Below are 19,445 nucleotides of genomic sequence, written 5' to 3'. Positions count from 1 at the left end.
AATGGCTTCAACCTCAAGCTCGGGGTTTTAGGAGAGGAGGGGGGACAAGTGACTTCTTTAGTCCCTTTCTATGCCCCCGTACCTCTGATTTGGAGGACTCCCTGTCTTACACCACTCCTCAGCTTTTTGACACAGCCATCTCTCACCTATGTCATATTTTGTATTCTTTGGAGGTTGTTTTTGGAATTTGGTGGATTTGATTTTGTCCTCCTCTTTGTAGTAGTAAGCTGACGAGTAGATGGTTGCTGCTGTGCATGGATGGAGGCCATGACGATTGATTTCATCGTAGCCTGAGCTTGTAAGACTACTATCCAATCATTACAAATTACGTTTATCTATTAACTTTACTGACATATATATTAGTGAGTAGAAAATCTCTACTATAGGAACAGATTTATTATACACACAAAAATAATCAGAATCTATTGCTCCAAACATTTCAGCACTCATCTGTTTTATAGATTTCTTGGACAATTTTTTTTTTTAAAATCAAAGTTCGTAGACATAAAAGTATTCGGACTAAGTCATGAGCTCATTATTTTTTTCTTGACAAACTTTGTTTGGATCCACTTGCGCATGCTGTGTGATATTCTTTTTCTTTTTTAACACATTGGGATTCACAAAACTTTGAGAGGGAGCAGCCTTTGATCTTTGCTAAGGCCTCTGGATCCCCACCATGCCTTTACTCTGTTGCTCACATTAATTCCTTTCTCGCCATGGAGAAAAGAAGGAGTGGAGGACAAGCCCGCTCAGTCCCCAACCAAATATGGTGACAATGAGAGGACCAAGCTCTACATTGGATATGGTTGAGCTCTAATGGGAAAAATGTTTGAATTGAGATGTAGACCACTGTGGGTTTTCATGAGCCAGAGTGGGTCTCACCCAAACTGGATGGTAGTGGGTATCTACGGACATCAAGCAACAGCTTTGCTGCTGCTGCTATTGCTCCATTTCTGTGGTGATTACATAAATAGGGTTATACATTTTGACCTTCTGTCTCCCTCCAAATATCATTAACAGAGATCACAAAATAACTTATTGATAAAAGAAAAGTTAACAAGAGAGTAGAATGATTCTTTGTTGGAGGGGCTAATAACACACAAGTGGATAGTGAACAGGAGATCCTAGGAGGGCTTATCTTCTCTGCACTTTGGTTATTACATGTGATGATGTTGGTCAATGAGTGGTCAAAGGGGGAGTAGCCTGTGGAATTGTCTCGCAAACATTCTTTTTTGTGTACAGCCATATAGTTAGCAGGCTCATGATGATTCCCTGATGCCCTTGTCTCCATGCCCTCTTCTCTTACATCTCCCTTTCAATATCTTCTTTCACTTTCACTCACTATCTTATATCTATCTCTAGACAAGAGCTACAAGACCATCCCTGTCTCCATGAGAAAACACTAGATTTAGGAAAACAGGATTGGACTACTTATTATGATCAAATCATCTCTTCTTATGTCATAAACATTACATTAGTCTTTAAAATATAAAAATAAAATAAAATTCGCTTTTCCCTAACAATTGTGAATACTGAAAGTTAAATCGGCAAGGCTTTTGCAATCAGACAATATATCCTTAAACTAGTCGTTAAATTTCTTGGCCCCAAAATGTGGGGGCAACCCCTAGGGTGTCTGTCTCACTCTCATCATTTTTGCATGGACTATCTCTGATGATCATAAAATGGAGATCAAGTCGTGTACTTCTTTCTCCATGTCTGTCTCTGTTATTCTCTCCTTTTATTCATTATTTCTTTTCTTCTTCAGAAGATTACACAACAAGAACCATAATGACTCGCATGTATATAGACTAGATGATTGAAACTTTTAGGGTGAATTTTATGGTTTACTCCTCTTGTGATTTACTTTATTACATGTACAGAAATCTATCTAAACTTTTATATAAGAGAATTAAAATAATGCCATACATTTTAACTCTAGTACATATAAAACACTATTTTTCTTATTATTAGTAAATAGAGCAATCTATTTGCTAAAAAAAAATATCATCCAAGCACTTAATACTGTTGTTTAATCTCAAAGGTTTATTAAACGAGTGAGACGAGAATAATTCAAGAAATATAAAATAGATAAATTAAACTCAACCCGGCCGAGATGTTGGGGAGTATTTTTTTTTTTGTAATAAATATAACAAAATAGTAAAAAGTATAGGGTGTTATTAATAATTTTCTGTTAATATAAAACTAACATCGGTTAGAAGCTTGTTGTAGATGATTACTATTAACTCCAGCCTCCAAATTCCAAGCAATGTTGGGATAAGTGAAGGATTGGGATCTTTTCAGTTTCCAGTCTCTCGCTCACTCACTCACTCTCTCTCGCTCTCTCTCCGGATAACTTTTGCTGGCACGGCGCGAGGCAGAGGAAGCTCGTACTATTCCTACACTTTTTCACGTGGCTACGTACTAATACTTTCTTATTTACTCTCCTTTTATTTTTATTTTATAATATATTGATGGCGTAGAGTTTGAAATTAAGGGGTTTCTTCTTTTGCATATATATATATATATTGTATGCCCTCTAAAGTTAGTATTAGCATGTATAATTTTCAAAACCCATGATTTTTGTCGTATGTATATCCTTTAATTTTTTATTTTTTATGTGAATACTCTCTCATAGTCAACTAACTATTAAAATATTATCATTTTTATTCTAGTATTCAAGTATTTTTTTTTATTTTCTATTAAATTATTTAGATAATTTCACTTAGATCTACTAACCTATCACTATTTTATGTAAAATCTTTTAATTTTTTTATTATCTACATACACTTCTTAAACTAAAAAAATTATTTATATATACTCCATTCAACTAATTAAAAAAATAATTATATAAACTTTTAAATTAAAAAAAAAGGATCAAAGAGCGTATGGGATAAAAAAAAATTCAGGAGTGTATACGTAAAATGGGCGAACATTATTTTAAAAGAGTATAAACAAATAATATATTTTTAAAAGTTTACACCCAACGCAGATCGACGGACTCAATTCGCACAACGAAAATAATAAGATCGAATTTAAAAATGAACAAGAATTTAAAAAATATAAATATAATTATATCCTTTATCACCGTTAAGAGGATGTCGCAGTGGCCTCCAAGCTGTGATTGAAGCTCCAGTTCTGGATTTGAATGTATTAAAACATAATAATTTTTTACGACTAAAAGAAGATTTGATTAAGAATAAATGCACGGACAAATTTACGAAATCAAACGATTTAGAATCTTTTATTTTTTGTTTGATAAACAAATTGAGAGGTAAAAGTTGGCAGAATTGATTGAGGTCAGTCGTATGTATGGAGAGGGAGACAGGATTTGATTGATTTGGGCGTGCACGTCTCGATGGTGCTGCAACGAACTGCACATCCTATTTATACATCTCTGCTACTCCTACTGCTCACCAGTGAATGACTGTCTTGTCCATATATATTTTTTTTAAAAAAATAAATAAATAAATAAAAAGGTATTAAATTATATTAAGTGGTTAACCAGTACCAAAGTCCGAACATCAAAAATTGAACTAAGTTCTAAAGTAAACTTCCATTCGAAGTACACCACCCCAAGTCTTGCCCAAGCCCTTTTTATTTTAATTTTTATAAGCTGATCGACAGTCAGATTACCTCCACAAAAATTAGAGCTTCTTTTATTTCATTTTCACTTTTTGTGATAAGAATCAATGTGTAAAGTGATCATGTAATGTAATGAGAGGATGATCATCAGTTTGTCGGATTATGAATTTAGTCTCATTAATTATAGATTATTAATTAAAAAGCTACTTAAATTCACTTTGATCCAGTTTTATTTTTCGATATTAGCTTAGCATTATATTCGTTAGTAAGAGCTATATTTATGAAGCTATTTTTTTTTATTAGAAAATGTGATCTTCTATCTTACCTTCAAGAGATGTCATAATAAAATAGCACAGCAACCCTAAACTCAGGCTTTGGAGGATCCCAAAATCATTTAACCGCATGTATTCCTTATCTCTCCTCTGAATTGGCATTATTTGCCGGACATATTTATTTCCAGAATTTGGTAGCAAAATTGTGTGATTGGTCAACCCTACGAAAATTTATTAAAATATTTGGAAGTAACGTTAACTTAATAGTATCTAATAGCAAAATAGAGAATACTACTGTACTGGAAACAGTCCCCTGGTTGGGTCAAACTCGATAAGAACGAATTCTTTATATGACCCAGTGAGGTAAGTGTGCAAGATTTCGATTCTCTCTTAGCTACTGAAGCAATGGAGGTTAGCGAGGGTCCGAAGGTGATCAAAGTACCCTCCACCCCTTTCTCCCCTGAGTCATTGATCAGAGGCTCTTACTGCTGACGTATTGTGACTTCTAAAAATTACTCCTCTTTTAAGGTCTCTCATAACATATTATTAGGGAAGTCATAGGATATCTTTGGGCTTAGGCTGCATTTGGGATGGGAGTTATTTGCCTCACATACACTTAATCCATAATACAATTTTATTTTATTTAAAAAAAATCCCTCTCATTTGATCTTAAAAGCCAAATTATTTGCATCTATGTGATAGTTCTTCGCTGAGAAAATTAGTGTTAGAATATTCTTGAGGTATTACAAACGAAATATGGAGTTAAATAATAATAAATATTGATATATTGGGTGCGAATGGTTATATATTTTTTAATTCTAATTAGAGTGTGGGTGTGGGCACTAGAATGGTGATAAAAGTCTAATTTAAAAAAATAATAATAATAATAAAGGGATACCGAGTCAATTGTCCTTAATGCCCCCTGTCTTGCAACCCATCCAAGGCTATTTTAGTCACTTTCACTAATAAATAGGACAGAGAAGGAGAGAACGACTGAACCGTGTCTCATCACACGAAGCTCTCTCTTCTCTTCCCGTCTCTTATTTTCGTCTCTCTTTTCCTATAAAATCCACCACCCACCGCTGCAATCCCCACAACGATGGACGGCCCACGAGAGCCATGGCGGCCGGAGATCCCCCGCGACCCAATGGAGTTCCTCTCTCGCTCTTGGAGCGCCCCCGCCTTTGACGTCTCCAAAGCCCTGGTCCCGCCACCGCTCCACCTTCCATCGGCGAACGCCGGAGCCATCCCGGAGGACGCTGCCGGCGAGATGGAGGAGGCGGCGGTGGTCGCCGGGAACCCCTTCTCCTTCGCATCCTCGGCCACCTCGCAGCTCATTATGGAAAGGATAATGTCACAGTCGGTGAGTTCGGTTATTATTTTAGGACTAATCGACGGATAGTGTTCTGTAAATGTTGTTAAACTATAGAATATTCCAAAAACTTGTCTCCGTTTTTGTCACTCTGGTGAAGATTTTGATGCTATAAGGTCTTGGTCGGTGAGTTGAGTATTCTCCAAGTTCTATTTTTGTTTGTATGAATGGATGGTCTTTTGTTTCCTTAAAATGTTGTCAAAATGTTGAAAGATGGAACTTTTTTATGGAAATAAAGTTCTCATTACTCTGTTTGAATATATTAATTAGCTCTGTTTTCATGCGTCAATCTACCCTCATTCTCTCTCTCTACTGCTCAAATTTTACTTTGTTTTCTCGCTATTATAGCAGGAAGTGTCTCCACTCACATCTGGACGGCTCTCCCACAGCAGTGGCCCATTGAACGGTGGAGGATCTCTCTCCGATAGCCCTCCAGTCTCCCCATCCGAAATCGACGACATTAAGGTCTCCTCTCTCTAAACTAAAAGGAATATATTTTTTCTGCTCGGTCTTGCCTCCTTTATTACTATGCTTGTTTCATTTCTTTTGCGTTTAGAGAATCCTATTTGGAAGCTGGAGACTTGCAGAATTCTAGAGAGAGAAAAGATTAACGAGAGGTTCCTTTCTCTTCTTCCGATAAAACACCTGACATCTCTATCGCCAGGCGTGTAATTTAATGGCCACCTTTGTGCATCATTGGTTGCCATTTTAAGCCATTATTAATACTAATTAGGTTTGATTTGGGTTTAAGCGAGATTAAGAGATGGCCCCCATGGGCCATGGCCCCATGTATTGGCGAAGACAAAGCTAAGGTCAAAAGATTTGAAGAGGATACACACCAGAGGGGGTTTAAACGGGCATTTTGGTGGTTGTAGTAGAAAGCACAGAGGGGTGTTGGAAAGTGTGCAAAAATATTTTTTAATTTGGTCCTTGTCTTGTAGTTCTCTGAGCAAAGCTTTATCATTCGTTGGATTGTGGTTTTTGGTTTTCCTTGGAACGTAAGAAGCTTTGATTCCTTAGCAGACTTTGTCTTCTTTTTGGTCGCTGGGTGAAGAAGCAAAATCACTGCCCATTTTGTCCTTCTCTCTCTCTCTCTCTCTCTCACGCACAGAGTGGAAAAAGCAGAGTCTCTTCAGTTCTTGCCTCCTTTACTTCATTTGCATGTTACCACCTGCGTTTTATTTTTATTGCACCAAACCTCATCTTTGATGCACATTTGCGAATTAACTCCTTTTCATTATGTTTTCTGGAAACAAAAAAGAAATCAAAGAATTCTTCTTCATTTTTACTTGAACTCCTTGCTACAAATTAATAAACGAAGCATTTGATATTCCCTGCAGTACTGCCGAGCTAGTAACACTCCAAAGCCCCAATCCTACAGAGGAACCAACAAGACCGTTGGTAGATGGCTCAAGGAGAGGAGAGAGAAAAAGAAAGAAGAAACCCGAGCCCACAACGCTCAGCTCCACGCCGCCGTCTCCGTTGCCGGCGTGGCGGCCGCTGTCGCCGCTATAGCTGCCGCAACTGCCGCGGCCTCTGGGTCGAGCAAAGATGACCGCGCCGCTCGGACCGACATGGCGGTCGCATCGGCCGCCACCCTCGTCGCCGCCCAGTGCGTCGAGGCTGCAGAATCCATGGGGGCCGAGCGCGAACACCTGGCGGCGGTCGTCGGCTCTGCCGTCAATGTCAGGGCTCCGGGGGATATCACAACCATCACAGCGGCAGCTGCTACTGGTACCAACACTAACAACGCCAAATTGGACAATTGTCATTGAATCGAGTTAAAAACACCTCTCATTGACTGACCCATTTCGTAATTCTCAGCGTTGCGAGGCGCTGCAGCCTTGAAGGCGAGAGCTCTCAAGGAGGTGTGGAACATTGCGGCAGTAATCCCAGTGGAGAAGGGAGGGATGGGGGGAGGAGGAGGCGGAGGAGGAGGAGGAGGACATCACAAGCATCGCCAGAGCAAGCAGCAGCAGAAGGAATTAAATAGCAATGGGAGTAGTTTTAGTGACGAGTTAGTACTCAATGAGGAAGAGAACTTCTTGGGCTTATGTAGCCAAGAACTACTTGCTCGTGGAACCGAGCTCCTCAAGCGTACAAGAAAAGGTATCTCCTTTCCCTTTTATTTTGAATGAATTGGTTAATGTTACTTAACTTGATCGAAAAATTGTAGGTGCACTTCATTGGAAGGTTGTCTCTGTTTACATTAACAGAATGGGTCAGGTGACTCTTAAGACGAAGAGTAGGCATGTCGCTGGAACCATCACCAAGAAGAAAAAGAGTAAGCCCAAGAGAAGGTTTCAGTCCAATTCCCTTATGATTGTTGTATATATATTGATCAGTGGTTTTGTGAACATCCACTGCAGATGTGGTTATAGAGGTGTGCAAGGATGTCACCGCGTGGCCCGGCCGGCACTTGCTCGAAGGCGGCGAGCAGCGGCGATACTTCGGTCTGAGGACGGCAGAGCGCCGTGTCATCGAGTTCGAGTGCCGAAGCAGGAGGGAGTACGAGATGTGGACGCAAGGAGTGGCGCGGCTCCTCGCCATTGCCGGCGAGAGGAAGCATCTTGCTTGATGAGAATAGAATGATCCTTTTTGCTAGCTGTAGATCCTTGGCAATGAAATGTTTTGCAATTGTGAGGATTGAAGGGTTAAAGTGGTGAAGTGGGTTCCATCTCTCGTTGTAAAAAGAGAGAAGAAAAGGGAGAGAATCATCAGATCAATGAGAGATGTGCCTTTACTGTGTCTTAGCTTTCTTTTCTTTTCTTTTCTTTTTCTCTCTCTCTATGCTTTTGTTTTGAATTGTAGCTGTACATTTTGTGAAAGCAAAAGCACGTTGTTCATGTTAGTCCATAGTTGGAGGGAAGAATCTTTTGACCAGAGCAAAAGCAAAGCTAGTTATTAGTAGTGTGAAGAGACTATATTACCTTTTATCAACAGGAACAGATAGATACACTGGATGAGACCCACAACAACAGCGAAGGTTCAGATTGTAATGTTTTCTATAAGATTAGATCTTGTGAACCTCTACGATAAGTTGCTTTAGTTCTTCATCTCTAACAAGTACGATAACTTGGTAAAGTGTGAATAAGCGTTAGTTATTGGTGAAGACAACATGAAACTTGTCATCATAAATAAACTGCATGCTGGCCTACTTATTTAAATCTAGTAATGAGTTGAGTTGACATGTCTTGTTTATGCAACTCTATCCAACGCATTTGTCAAACATCCAGCTCTGTCAATCAATGAGATGGCCTACAAGGATGAACTCAAAACACCCCCTCCCTCTTTAGCTAATTAGATGCAATTTCTTCCATGGTCTTTTTGTACGTGGGCTTTCTTAATCTACTTAGCAGAGAAGTAATATAAAACGCAAGAGGAGATAACTTATTATTTGACCAAAATGTTGAATCCAAGGAAGAACAAAACGTGTGAGACAAGACTCCCGTTGTGGGTCAAGGTCACGCCTAAACTTTTAACTATCATCAACTCTCTAATTTATTTTAAGTTAATTATATTTAAGCTCTCTGAATGATCACGATTTCCTATAGTTTGAAAAATTTATACGTCACGAGAAAATTAAAAGAATTGTGATAGTTTAGAGGAGTTTAATTGTAGTTCTCCTTTCATTTTTAACACTTAAAATCCTGAATGACCAATTTATCCCCAGATCGCTCAAAATTAATCACACTACAACCACTAGTAGAAGGGCAATTAGAAAGGGGTCCATATATAAATAGATAATAGTTGAAGAATATAAGTATAACTATCCTAGTTCGGCCTGAAATCAGGCCCAAAGGGGGCTCAGTTGGGCCCAAATTAGCCCAATGGAGTCCGTGGGGATTGGGTTCGGGTCGAGGCTACTGGCTACTTCTCGGCGGAGGTTTGACGACCGAAACCGTAGCTCGAACTCAAACCTTGCCAACCACCTAGTAGACGTTAGTCCAGTCCTTTGCCAGTTCATGGCAACAAAAAGTCAATGAGCCAAAGATTGCGATATCTTGATGCCTTTAATAACACGAGAGTGCCAAATCACTGTGGTTGCACCCACCGTTTCCAAAATCTAACCATGTGTTAGCCTCACACTGTACCAATCATTCCCTATTTTTTATGTTTATTTTCCTTCTAATTTTTTCCAATTATTTATTCCCTTTTATTTTCTCCTACTCTGTGTGCCTCCACCTTCTCTCTCCCCTCTCTCTCTCTCTCTCTCTCTCTCCCCTCTCTCTCTCGTAGATCGGATCGGAGACTTTTAATGAAGTGAGGAGAGGCGTCGTTGGGTCTTCCTCCTTCTTCTTGGTTGCTGATATCAGAGGTGGGTCTGGGAGCTCGTGGGTTTGTCCGCGGAACCTAACAAGGTTGGTGGGGTTCTCTGCTTCTGCGTGCGTGTTCTTGTCCTTCCTTGCAGCGCTTTGATTGATCTGAGTTGGGTATTCTTGGTAGCCCCCTTGTAGAGATCTTGGTTGGATCTTGGATGGGTTATCTCGTGGATGGCTGGCCGAAAGGGACCCCTTTTCTCATATTCGATTCGTTCATTCCTTCGATAGGCTTGGTCTCTTTGTTGTTGTAACGATTTGGGTGGGAGAAAGGAGAGTCCTTTCTTTCTTGTTTCGTGGTAGACGCCTGTTTATATCTAGGAATTGTTTGAAGAGAGGAGTTTTTCTTTTTATTTAATTTTTTCTTCCTTTTCTTTTCTCAAAATTAGTTCCTTTTGGCTAGTCCAGGTATAACTCTCTATTTGGTTTGTAAAATTGTTGGTCGTGGTGCTGGAAAGATTGCCTAAATCGATGCAGGTGGTGAGTGATATTTGAGACATAAGGGTTGTTTTTGTTTATCAAATTACCCTCTTGCTTTGATATTTTGAGGGTAAGTACCCATCTGGAGATTGTGGAGATTTGGGAGTTTTTCTCTCTTCTATGTACCATGAGGAACGTGTTCCTCTCCGAATCCTGCAAAGAAACACAGCTCCATGCCCTTAATCCTCAGTCCTGGCTTCAAGTTGAGAGGGGTAAAATGTCCAAATCCTCCTCATACTCCCCCTCTTCCATGTAAGTTGATCTGCTAATCTCCTTTTTCTTTTTTCTCTTTTTCTCTTTTGCATGATTTGGTTCTTTTTATCTTCTTTCGGAATAACAATAAGGTGCATACTTGTTTGTTTCTGATATAGAGGATCTCTTATTAAGGTTGCGGAGCCGCCAGTTCTCCCGTTATTTAAACCTGTTGACTATGTCGAAGTCTTAGCTCAGATCCATGAAGAACTTGAGCAGTGCGCTCCTCATGACAGGTCGAACCTATATTTGCTTCAGTTTCAGGTCTTTCGTGGTCTCGGGGAAGTCAAATTGCTCCAAAGGAGCCTCCTTTCTGCTTGGCAGAATGCAAGCAGTATTTATGAGAAACTTGTGTATGGAGCATGGCTGAGGTTCGAGAAGCAAGGAGAAGAGCTGATATCAGATCTTCTTGCATCATGTGGGAAGTGCTGTCAAGAATTTAGGCTTCTGGATATTGCTTCTGAGATCCCTGTTGGTACTTTCGAACTCATTGAAACATGTGATTGCAGTATGACACAAGTTTCCACTACTGTGTTCTTCCAAATTAGAGAAGAGAAGATTGCATGTGATAGACAGAAGATTGCTTCTTTGTCAGTTCCATTCCACACTATGCTTAATGGGTCCTTCACGGAGTCGCATCTTGAGGTCATTGATTTGTCTGAGAATGGTATCTCGCCTATGGGCATGAGAGTTGTCTCTGGCTTTAGTTGTACGGGGAACTTAGATGATTTGTCTCTGGACATTTTATTAGAGATCTTAGTATTTGCAAATAAGTTTTGCTGTGAGAAGCTTAAAGATACTTGTGATAGGAAATTGGCATCTTTGGTTTCCACAAGACAAGATGCTATTGACCTCATGGAGTGTGCAATGGAAGAGAATGCTCCTGTTCTTGCTGCTTCATGTTTGCAAGTATTCTTACACGAACTCCCCGAGTGTCTGAAGGATGACCAAGTTGTTAAGATTTTCTCTGATGCTAATAAGCAGCAGAGATCAATCATGGTTGGCCATGCCTCATTTTCTTTGTATTGTTTGCTGAGTGAAGTTGCAATAAGCATAGACCCCAAATCAAACACAACAGTGTTATTCTCAGAGAAGTTGGTAGAGTCAGCAAACAATACTAGGCAAAGACAAGTAGCATTTCATCAGCTTGGGTGTATAAGACTTTTGAGAAAGGAGTATAATGAAGCTGAGCACAACTTTAATGCAGCCTTTTCTGCTGGTCATATCTATTCTGTTGCAGGATTAGCTAGAATAGCTTGTATAAAGGGTGACAAACTGTCTGCATATGAGAGATTGAGCTCTGTAATGTCTTCCTATCAACCTCTAGGGTGGATGTATCAGGAGAGATCTTTGTATACTGAAGGTGATAGGAAATGTGAGGACCTTGATAAGGCAACAGAGTTTGACCCCACTCTTATTTACCCTTATATGTATCGAGCAGCATTGTTGATGAGAAAACAAGATCCAAAACTTGCCCTAGCTGAAATTAACCGTGTTCTAGGTTTTAAACTGGCTTTGGAATGCTTAGAACTTCGATTTTGCTTGTATTTGACGCTCGAAGATTACAGAGCTGCTCTGTGTGATGTCCAAGCAATTCTTACGCTTTCTCCTGAGTACCGAATGTTGGAAGGGCGTGTAGCTGCATCCCAGCTGTGTATACTTGTCAGGGAGCATGTGGAGCAGTGGACTACTGCTGATTGTTGGCTTCAACTTTATGATCGTTGGTCATCGGTGGATGATATAGGCTCTCTCTCAGTGATCTACCAGATGCTTGAGTCAGATGCTGCCAAAGGTGTTTTGTACTTCAGGCAGTCTTTGCTTCTTCTTAGGTAACTTGTGAGGAGTCTGCTATTTCGTCATTGACTTATGAAGTCTGCTTTATTTTTATTTACTGTTTAAAACTTCAAATTATTGCTGATAGAGAGCTTATATTTTCGTGCTCAGGTTGAACTGTCCTGAAGCCGCAATGCGTAGTCTACAGCTAGCACGCCAACATGCAGCAACAGAGCATGAGCGTTTGGTCTATGAGGGCTGGATTCTTTATGATACTGGTCACTGTGAGGAAGGACTGCGTAAAGCGGAGGAGTCAATCTCAATCCAAAGATCATTTGAGGCTTTCTTTTTGAAAGCATATGCTCTGGCAGATTCAAGTCTTGATCCATCCTGTTCTGACACTGTCGTATCACTTCTGGAAGATGCTCTAAAATGTCCTTCGGACAGACTAAGGAAGGGTCAGGTCAGTGTTATTAGTTCACCTTCTTTAGCTTAGTGCTTATTCTCAATGCCCAAGTATGAATGAGTTACCTAATTCTTTATAAGTTCAAATCCACATTGCTTTGCTTTATCTATTCTACATTGCTCTTGGCTGTTCAGTTCTTGTCTCTTAAGACATTAAGTCAAGCTGAGTAGCTGACAGATTTTTCTGCTTTTCTTTTAAGCCAATCTGTTGGTTAGGCGAATGATGGACAGTAATGCATATCGTGGACATAGTCCATTCTGAAACAATCTTCTGATAGGGAAACCACTATCCAGTTGAGTTTTACTGAAGAAGATATCTCAATAAAACTTAGTTTTAAAATAATAAAGTCAAAAATGCTCTGGGCATTAATCTAAGTATAAATCTATTGGGTGTGCATAAAGAAGACGCTTGCAGTTATCTTGGTTTCCTGGTTGTGTTTTGTGATACATAATTTTGTATGATAGCTGCTTGCATGACCTCAGTGATCACTTGTCAGAAAGGTATGTCTAAACCCTATAACATGTTTATTTAATTATTTCATAGTATCATGTGTTAACCATTATCTCCTCAAGGGAATTATAATACGATCACAAGGCCTACACTGGAGATTGAGTCATCATTTCTTTACTGTTATATTTTGATTGTCTCATCTTTTATGAAAAGGATGTTTTCACAATGGAAGGTAATTATAATTGAATATGACTAGATCTGATTGTTATAGAAGATGCTTAGAAGTTCTGCACATCTTTAAGTACTTTCAGACTGAAGGGATTTTGTGATCATATTCATGAAGTTAGTATAATGAGAGAATATTCTTTAGATTGCTACTGCGAGTGGGGTTTTTGAACTTCTTATTTCTGTGGCAAGTTAAAGATTGAACGCTTTGGTCTTACGGTGGTTCTTGGATTTGATTGTATATGTACAAATTAAGGACAAATTGAAAGTGGATGCGATGAAGAGTTTATTATGAGGTCCCTAGATAAGTGAATAAGTGTCTCTTGTATTATTTTATTTAACAGCAAAGACTATTTTCTTGTTACCTTTGTTTGATAAGTATGTTGCTATTATTGTTTCTCTCATGTTAGCTTCTGCTTCCTTACTGTTCCCTTAACATCGAAGCTACTAAAAGGTTGACACTTCATTTCTTGTCTGGGGCTCATCAGATGAACAACAAGAAGTATCTTTGGGTTCTTTCTGTGCTATTATCTCCAATCTTTATGCAGTTGTGAAAATCAGTTGTTCTTTAACCATTTCTAATTAATGGTATCTGGATTTTAAGCAAAGTAAATTGTGGTACATTGTACTTGCAGCATATGTTTGCAACTCTTACAGTGGAATGTCCATGCTTTTTCAGCTGTCTTCATCAGCATTTCTGTGTATCATTCTCAGAAGATGTTTCTTTTTACTTGGTAGATGCAATATTTAAGATGGGACAATTTTGGCACCCTTGTTCACACTTCTAAAAGCATTTTGCTTGTAACTGAAATGAAACCTTTGAATTAGCTTGAATCTGATATGCTGTAGGCAAACATTTTGATGAAATTTGGATGATCATGCATATCTTCTGCTTGCATCTACCAGAATGAATTTACATTCTTTGATGGTACTCTACATTTACGGAACCAATAGGCTTGAATCCATTTGACTTGCTAGAGGTCATATTTCAGAGTTAAGCATTTACTTTCTTCTATACATGATACCCAGGCATTGAACAACCTAGGTAGCGTATACGTTGATTGTGGGAAGTTGGACTTAGCGGCTGATTGTTACATCAGTGCCTTAAAGATTCGGCACACCAGGGCCCATCAGGGTCTTGCCCGAGTCCATTTTCTGAAGAATGACAGAAATGCTGCATACGAGGAGATGACCAAATTAATAGAGAAGGCCAGAAGCAATGCATCTGCATATGAGAAACGGTCTGAATACTGTGATCGTGAACTTACAAAAGAAGACTTGCAGATAGTGACTCAATTGGACCCATTAAGAGTTTATCCTTACAGATATCGAGCTGCAGGTAAAGACTCTCTCTCTCTCTCTCTCTCCCTAAACCTATATATATATTTTAAAATACAATCTAGTCTGTCCTGTAATATATGCATGTAGATTTGTCTTATTGCTAGATTTTCTACCCAAACCTTTTATGGGTTTGCATTCCGAGATATTCCAATCAAATCATATTTAGTAATGTTTTGTACTCTTGTCCTGTCCTTTCCTTTTCAGCTCCTGTCTTTGATGATATTTATAACGGCACAGCTGACCTGAAACTTGATAAAAAGATAAGCAAGTTAGGGAACTCTTTTTTGTGCACTAGTACTCCTTTTTCTGCTTTTCACGTTACCTTTCTTGCAAATTTTGTATCAACTATTACATAGCTTAGGAATATTACTATAAATTCTTGGGTGCTTTCCTTCTTTTTCTTTCATTCTTTTTTGTGCTTCCAGTTTTCTCCTTGTCTTACTGCTTTCACCTTGTAAGAAAAATGAAGAAATAAACCATCCACCCTATGGTTATCTCAGCTGGATCCAGCTTTATCAGGTTCCGATCAGTAAGCAGACCTGTATATATGAATCTGGAATCTGATCAGATATCTCAGTTTTCATGTTAGGTTCTGATCAAGGTAATAGACTCCAATTAATATAGGGTGCAATTTGGATCCTGAATGGGACTAAACTTTGGCTTCTTTTATCTTCACGTGGAACCTGGGTTCCTTGAATTCCTTGCTTGTATTTGGTAGATCTGTTTCTGACAAGTGATCTCTTCTCTTCTCTTCTTTTCATTACATCCAGTTCTGATGGACAGCCACAAGGAGAAGGAAGCTATAGCAGAGCTGGCTAGGGCGATCGCATTCAAAGCTGACCTTCACCTCTTGCATCTGCGCGCAGCCTTCCACGAGCACATTGGCGATGTTCCCAGTGCTCTTCGAGACTGTCGGGCCGCCCTCTCGTTGGATCCCAACCATCAAGAGATGCTTGAGCTCCACAGGAGAGTAAACAGCCAAGAGCCATAACAGGCGACGTAAATCCAGTGTTCACTACATCAGATCAACGACGCAGCTGCACCTCGTGATCTGCGCGCCTTTGTTCTGCATTCTTTCTCTTTCTTCCCTCAATTCTCTCATGTAGAATATTTTGCCTAGTTATCCCACATATGTGCTGAAGTGGAGTAATCATTGTTGCCCTTCTTGAAATTTTGTTAAGCTGAATGAAATGCAAATTTTGAGGCAATCAAAGATTCAGGATAGGAATATCTCCATGTAATTGAGAGGAAATGGCAAGAGCAAACCAGATGTTATAGATAGACGCTTTTGGCACTTGGATCTCTTTCTGCATGCAGTTTAACACTGGGGGCATTTCCATTAGAAAGTTCTTAAAGCTATTAAAATTGCAAGATTAGGCTTTTGTGCCTGTTATCTATATAATTCGTCCATACAGCATAAAATAATATGCATCTACTTTAATAAAATATATATGCTCAGTTTCTAAAATTATTAAATCATACACTTTTTTTTGGGCCTTCGTATTTGCAAATCTCACCGAGTTTTCTTCTAAAATGAGCAAAAGAAACATCCAACTCAAACTTAAACTCTGTTTGAGTTGATGGTATCGCATCTGGTAACTTCAAGTCTTTTCAATATTGTGGTTACCTTGATGCAGTGTTACGAATTAGTAGTTTGGGAGTAAATATGCATAAGTATAGGGTGTTATTTGTAAATGACATAGGGGGTATGAGCCTCACGTGATGCGGTAAGCGTATTCTTCTCACCGCTCTCCAGTTCCAGAACCTTCCACCGTTCACTTCGCACCGCGACGGAGCCCACCTTCCAATTACAAAGCTTAAATCGCCGCCGCTCGTTTACTTCTCTTTAAGCCTCTTTTAGTCTGTCTCCTTGATTCCAAGCTTTTCGTCTCCTTCGTGGCTAGCAACACTTCTCAATTTGGTCGTAGAAGTCCCGCAATTCTTGCCGCCTCCTTCGGTTCTTACTCCTTCTTTCTTCTCTTACGCGTTAATCCTAAGTTTCTAGTGAAACCAATCTCGATTTCCTCGATTGGGTCCTGTTTCTCGAGTCAAAAGTCGCAGCTTGGTCCTGGCTCCTTTCTCTTTCCTTCGATTCGATTTTTATCATAAAACTCGCGCCTTTCTTGCTCCTCCTCACTCTTACGGTCTAATTCTAAGTTTCTACTGAAACCCTTCTCGAATTCATCTGTCAGGTCCCATTTCTCGCATCAAAATCGCAGCTTGGTGCAGCTCATCCAATGAACCCTGAGCTGAACCCAGTGAAAGAGGAGTACCCAGGGCAGGGGTCTTCTCCTCCTAGGCCAATGGAAGGATTGTACGAATCGGGGTCGCCGCCTTTTCTCGCGAAGACTTATGAGATGGTCGACGACCCGGCCACCGACGGAGTGGTGACGTGGAGCCGGACGAAGAACAGCCTTGTGGTTTTGGATCCTCACGCTTTTGCGATGACTCTGCTTCCAAGATACTTCAAGCACAATAACTTCTCTAGCTTTGTCAGGCAGCTCAACACATATGTAAGTACTTACACCTCTCTCAGATCTCTTTTAGGTTTTGGAAGCTAAATTGTTAACTAGGTTTGTGTTGGACTGTGATTCCAGTTAGAGGAGTACTACTTACATGCTGTCTTTAATTAATGGCGTTCTCATTATGTTTTTCTCCTTCTTGACGTGTAAAATCCTAATATTTGGTTGATTCGGCCAAGATGATCAAATTAGCACCTAAACACACTTATTTATGAATTTCTTTGTGCATAAATTTGAAAAAAGAAAATGGAAGCTACACGAGGGAATGATATGTTTTATGTCTTTTGTTTGTCTACAAAATTAATAGAAGAAGATGAACAAAGAAGATGATAGATGAAGAAGAAGAATAGAAGAAAAACACAAACTATTGCTACCGAACTGACTTTCTGTGTGTGACATTAAGAGGTAACAGGTGTGCTTCTCTACTTATTGTACTCCTTGTTAATATACTTTTGGACTTGTATTGTTGCTATCATTTGTCTGCCGTGATTTTAGCTCCTGTCGATGCATTTTTCATTGTAGTCCATTTGTTGCATTTTTCATTGTAGTCCATTTGTTGTGTAACGTCAATGGCAGGATAATGACTGACTGAATCTTTTTTGTGACATTTTAGCCATAATTTACCTCCTTGCAATGTGCTGCAGTACCAATTTCAGATTTGGTTCCTGTAGGGTTTCAGAAAGGTGGATCCTGATAGATGGGAATTTGCTAACGAGGGATTCCTGAAGGGCCAGAAGCATCTTCTGAAGACGATAAAAAGGAGAAAACCACTCTCCCATCCTACTCTTCAACAGAAATTTCTTGGGCCATGCCTTGAGGTTCAGCAGTTTGGTTACGGAGGAGAACTCGACAGGTTAAAGCAGGAAAAGCAATCTTTAATGGCAGAATTGTCAATGTTTAGGCAGGAGCAGCAGACTACTAGAGCCCATCTGAGAGCGATGGAAAAGAGGCTACAAGGAATAGAGCAGAACCAGCAGCGCATGGTGGCATTTTTAGCCCAAGTTATGTGGAAACCGGAGTACCTACAGCAATTGGTTTCTCGGAACAGGAAAAGGAGTGAGCTTGAAAGAGGCATTCCCAAGAAAGCAAGACTAATAGATTGGGCACCTGAATATGGTGATATGGGAACTAGTACCAGTCTGGCACTTGAGCCACTGCAAGGGTTCTATACAGCATCAGACTTTGAGAGTTTAGTCCTAGAGATGGATGGCTCTGGAGGAGAGGATCAACCAGAACTCAAATCAGATAGGGAGTTGAATGATGATCTTTGGGAGGAATTGATTAATGAAGAGCTTGGTGAGGAGAAAGGTAGATCTGCTACCGAGCGAAGAACCAATCGAGGCTGACATGAATCAGTTGTATTTTCATTTGATCTTGTTTATTATTCGTCACATATGGATATATAGCACTTCAGTCTTCAATATGATCAGGTGATTTTGCTATCATATTGAACATACTCAACAACTAGGCAGGGCTACCAAATTTGGCTGGTAGATTCTGAGACAAGAAAGTGCACTGCGTCATTCACATTGTGGCCTTGGGTCTTGTTTCACCTTCATTATGCAACCATGATCAAGTTATATCCTCATTGGAAGCACACCTTCCAGTTTACCTTGCTTCCTGTGTTATTTCGTCACTCTCTCCAACTAGAAGAGATGGAAAGGTCCTGCTATAAAAGTTCCCTCTCTTTTGGAGGTTTACTTATTCCTTATTCATGTTCTAAGTAACAGGGAACAATAGCACTGAACCAAAACCTCTGTTGTCATGAAAGTGGCCTTTTTATTTGCACAATAGTAATGTAAACTATTCTGTAATAGATACTAATGTGAAGTTGCTTTCCTGGCATTCCATCTCTATTCCCTGGTTTGCTTCAGAGTATATTCAAAGATCAAATGATAATTGCTCTGCAATGCTAGCATACATTATTAAGCAATGGCCTATAGGTAAACTGGTTTTCTTTTGTTTTTTGGCACGTAAACCTACCTCTCATAAGCTTCTTATTATTTATATGCTCTTCTAAATTTTATACCTTGCGTACATACCTTTCAAAACCTACTGATTTTGCATAGATATCCTTCTAATTATTTTTTGATAATTATGTTAAAAATATATATAAAAACGCCTTTAGAGTATGCACTTCCCATTATTAAGCGAATCAAAATTTTACTGTTATCCATATAAAAACATGGATTTTCATGAGTGTTCATATTATAAATATCAACTTTGAAATCTAGCGATGTTTCTTAATAATTTGCCACTAGGAACCCCACAGAGCCCATGGCAAACTGCTATCTTTCACATAGACTACAAATCAAAGCTCTTTATCACTAATTGAAATATATTCTTTATAGATTAAAATGGGTCGGTTTATATAATAAGGACGAGTTCGTA

At 39.4% G+C, this 19,445-nt stretch overlaps 3 protein-coding genes across 11 annotated transcripts; all 3 read left to right on the top strand.

Moving 5' to 3' along the window:
* The first annotated feature begins 4,867 nt into the window (after positions 1-4,867).
* On the top strand, positions 4,868-8,105 carry LOC140763145 (VAN3-binding protein-like). 2 transcript variants are annotated; one of them, XM_073101210.1, is made up of 6 exons: positions 4,868-5,217; positions 5,578-5,691; positions 6,567-6,960; positions 7,051-7,335; positions 7,403-7,510; positions 7,596-8,105. In XM_073101210.1, the coding sequence occupies exons 1-6, from the start codon at positions 4,954-4,956 to the stop codon at positions 7,802-7,804; spliced, it is 1,374 nt and encodes a 457-aa protein (XP_072957311.1). In that variant the 5' UTR covers positions 4,868-4,953; the 3' UTR covers positions 7,805-8,105. The 2 variants fall into 2 exon arrangements, with proteins under 2 accessions (XP_072957311.1, XP_072957310.1); XM_073101209.1 differs by having other exon boundaries at positions 5,575-5,691.
* A 1,264-nt stretch (positions 8,106-9,369) lies between these two features.
* Positions 9,370-15,813, top strand: LOC140762017 (ETO1-like protein 1). 2 transcript variants are annotated; one of them, XM_073099616.1, is made up of 6 exons: positions 9,370-9,587; positions 9,673-10,277; positions 10,397-12,106; positions 12,222-12,513; positions 14,221-14,530; positions 15,303-15,813. In XM_073099616.1, the coding sequence occupies exons 2-6, from the start codon at positions 10,153-10,155 to the stop codon at positions 15,521-15,523; spliced, it is 2,658 nt and encodes an 885-aa protein (XP_072955717.1). In that variant the 5' UTR covers positions 9,370-9,587; positions 9,673-10,152; the 3' UTR covers positions 15,524-15,813. The 2 variants fall into 2 exon arrangements, with proteins under 2 accessions (XP_072955717.1, XP_072955716.1); XM_073099615.1 differs by having other exon boundaries at positions 9,370-10,277.
* A 563-nt stretch (positions 15,814-16,376) lies between these two features.
* LOC140763834 (heat stress transcription factor A-2b-like) lies at positions 16,377-18,675 on the top strand. Of its 7 annotated transcripts, none has more exons than XM_073102198.1 (3): positions 16,377-16,489; positions 16,725-17,045; positions 17,726-18,675. In XM_073102198.1, exons 2-3 carry the CDS (start codon positions 16,770-16,772, stop codon positions 18,398-18,400), a joined length of 951 nt encoding a protein of 316 aa, XP_072958299.1. In that variant the 5' UTR covers positions 16,377-16,489; positions 16,725-16,769; the 3' UTR covers positions 18,401-18,675. The 7 variants fall into 7 exon arrangements, 1 of the variants encoding a protein (XP_072958299.1); XR_012104901.1 differs by lacking the exon at positions 16,377-16,489 and adding an exon at positions 17,362-17,459 and having other exon boundaries at positions 16,905-17,045; positions 17,699-17,867; XR_012104899.1 differs by lacking the exon at positions 16,377-16,489 and adding an exon at positions 17,362-17,459 and having other exon boundaries at positions 16,905-17,045; positions 17,668-17,867.
* The last annotated feature ends 770 nt before the right edge of the window (positions 18,676-19,445 follow it).

This window comes from Typha angustifolia, chromosome 7, assembly GCF_048772165.1.
Source record: "Typha angustifolia cultivar Huaian chromosome 7, ASM4877216v1, whole genome shotgun sequence".
NCBI lineage: Eukaryota > Viridiplantae > Streptophyta > Magnoliopsida > Poales > Typhaceae > Typha > Typha angustifolia.
Note: the sequence above shows the minus strand (reverse complement) of the source record. Positions and strands in the feature narration are given on the sequence as shown.